The 2960-nt window shown below is 44.9% G+C and overlaps 1 protein-coding gene across 1 annotated transcript; it reads right to left on the reverse strand.

The window, feature by feature from the left end:
• Positions 1–1245: 1245 nt before the first annotated feature.
• On the reverse strand, positions 1246–2361 carry LOC118509754 (serine protease SP24D-like). The gene is made up of 2 exons (XM_036050885.1): positions 1872–2361; positions 1246–1805 (listed from the first exon to the last, which is right to left on the reverse strand). The coding sequence occupies exons 1-2, from the start codon at positions 2093–2095 to the stop codon at positions 1295–1297; spliced, it is 735 nt and encodes a 244-aa protein (XP_035906778.1). The 5' UTR covers positions 2096–2361; the 3' UTR covers positions 1246–1294.
• Between the last annotated feature and the right edge of the window lie 599 nt (positions 2362–2960).

Genomic DNA, 2960 nt, shown 5'->3' on the forward strand with positions numbered 1-2960 from the left:
AGTAAACGAAGGTCCTGTCTGTATGACGCTCCCACACACGCATCATGTGAGGAAGAATTCGGTGATAAAAGCTCATAAAAGCACCCACGTTTCGTGTGTGCCATATGTTTCTCGAAAGAAGAACGGTTCAATCGGTCATGATGCCAACGTAGCATTCCTCCAATTTTTTCAGTAATTCTGATCTATAAGCATGGAAATTTTCACTAAGATTTATACCATACCGTGCAGTATATTAAGCCCCGATCCGCATAATACTGTATGAACTGTAATATAATCAACGAAATTCTGTCTCAACAGCGAGACGAGATATTTAACAAACTTTTTTTTTGTTGTCAATTCCACAAAGCGTGCTCAATTGCCTGTATCTTAAACTTCGACTTTGGAAAATAATCCCATCTTCAAACGATTTTCCCTTTGCGCAAACAATAAACACAATGGTCAAATATTTGCAGTCTGCATCCAGAAGCTTTCGTTTCTGGGAAGAAAGTACCGGTACAATATTTCGGTGCATTGGCTGCCCCGATAACGATGCGTCCCCCCACAGTCGATCAGCATCCCACCAAGAGCTGGAACCAAGCTGTGCAGCTTTGAAGTTCACTGATAGTGCGACCATCCTTGCTTACAGGCACAGACCGGCCAACCGGCCAAAGGCAATACAAGGCCTTTGAAGTGGTCAGGCCTGCAAGGGTACGAGTGTTTTGTGTAAATGTTGTCAACTTTTTACCTTCAGCTAAGAATAAACCCAGTGCTGTAAGTGCATTTAATTTAATCATAAAATATTAACCAGCCATTCTTCGCCACCTCAATCTTAAACTTACTTAAAGTATAGAAAATTTACATAGCAATGCTTTTGAAGCGATTCGTATTCGATGTTAAAAAGTCAATTTTTTTGGGCACTGTTTGGTTCTCGTGTACAAATACAAATACAAAAAAAATCCTCAACCTTCTCGGAATAAAACAATGCTTTTCTTTCTTTTTGCCCTTGTAAGTGTGTTACGATGATTCATTTACAATGTACCTTCTCCGAAACGAGAGCGTTCATTTATCGAAGCAACGGAAAACAAAGTTTATAGGAATGTTTCAATACTCTATCGATAGAGATGCTTCACATTCAAACTCATTTGATCTAGGTGAATTTCTTGGTAGCGTAAAACAAGTACTAATTTGATGCTACTGTTGCCGAGTAAAATGAGTTTTCTTCCGTATATCCCATGAGCAGTTCTTTCATGAAAAGCTGGTTTAAAATTTTCGTTTAAAAACTTTTAATCTGCAATTGCAAGTCCCAACACACCATTCACTTCATGAATTTACGAATCCAGTCCAGATAGTGGGACACCTTCGCGTACCCATCGGCATAGTCCCCACCGCAGTAGTCAATGATGAAGTTGGCCACACCGGCCAGCTTCCCATTGTACACGGCCGGACCACCAGAATCCCCGTTGCACGCACCGTAGCTACCCTCCTTGTCGATGCACAGCAGACCCGGACTTACGCCATGGCAGTTCTCATCGTCCACCACAAACATCGACGTGTACAGCAGATCGGGCGATGGTGGTTCAGTGCTGCCGACGCGTCCGTATCCCGAAATCACCACCTCACTACCGAGCGGTACCTCCTCCTCCATCAGCTCGATCGGTTGGATGTACTGGCTGTACTGGAACGGTTCTTTCATCTCCAGCACGGCGATATCGTTCTGGGGCGAACCGTACCATTCGTGCGCGTGGATCGCTGCCACCTCGAACAGAGCGCCGCCCGAAAGAAGGTGGGCTGACCCGGCGTGCACGGCAAACCGTTTGGCATCGAGGCTGCAAAAACAATTGGTGTACAATTAAATCGAACCCATCTTCAACCGGCACCCTATGGACACTTACACCGTATCGCCGTTCACCACGCAGTGAGCCGCCGTCAGGACGAGCCGCTCGCTAATAATCGAACCACCGCACCGGAAGTCACCACGGTAGAAGAGCGCAATCTGGTACGGTATTTGGGTGTCTTCCGCATACTGGCCACCGACGATGCGGTTCCAGACCGAGGCGGACCATCCCGTAGCGACGAACGCCACCAGCAGCACCAGAGCAACCGCACAGCGGACCATCTTGATGGATGTACTTTGTGGTAAGCGGCCGAATGATTTGACTCTCGGGCTCTGGTTAGACCGTTTTTTTATACCGGTCGCATTGCTGGTTCGGTAGCGCTGATAAGCCAACCGTCTTCAGGAATTCCACTTGTCTGCTTTTTCCCACGCCCTCCCGGGGTACTCCAAACTCTAGCCCTTTGCTGAAATGTCTCGAGGGATGTGCCGTAAACCTTGCGAGGGGCAATTATAGGCTGCTGGTGAAGGTCTTACTACTAGTTTAAAGTGTTGGGGAAAGTTGAGCAAAAAAGCCTGATTTATTAAGCCAACCCTTTTGGCTGGATGATAAGATAGACAGAGGTACTCGATGTATTTATAAACCAATCAAGCGTACTTTACGCCCTGTACTTAGCTTTGCAATAACTTTTAAATTTGAATACATTAATCTTTTTTAATATTTGTTCAAATACAAAGCACAAAGAGTTGCACACAACGCATCTAAAGATTGCGTACAATAAAGCTTCCTCTTCGATGCAAGTTAGCAGGAACACGTTGGATTATTTCGAAAGCTTTGAGTTTTATTTGCTAGTTGTGTTCTACTTTAAGCTTATTTAAACAATTTAAATTATTCTAAACCATTTCCTTTGAGGATCTTTTTTTATTCATCTACGGGAGTAAATAGAATGTAAAGATACATCGAAAAGCTCAGTCGGTTGCTTGCACGCAAGCGTCAGCCCCGTATGCAACTTGCATGCTGTCCCTTGTGTGAAGGGTTCGTTCTCCAATATACTGTGGCTTTACACACACACACACGCACACAGCTAGATGAAACCATCATCCATGTAGGCTGCACAGCTAGCTCGATAGTGAGACGAGACGAAATACC

Source organism: Anopheles stephensi, chromosome 3 (assembly GCF_013141755.1).
Source record: "Anopheles stephensi strain Indian chromosome 3, UCI_ANSTEP_V1.0, whole genome shotgun sequence".
NCBI lineage: Eukaryota > Metazoa > Arthropoda > Insecta > Diptera > Culicidae > Anopheles > Anopheles stephensi.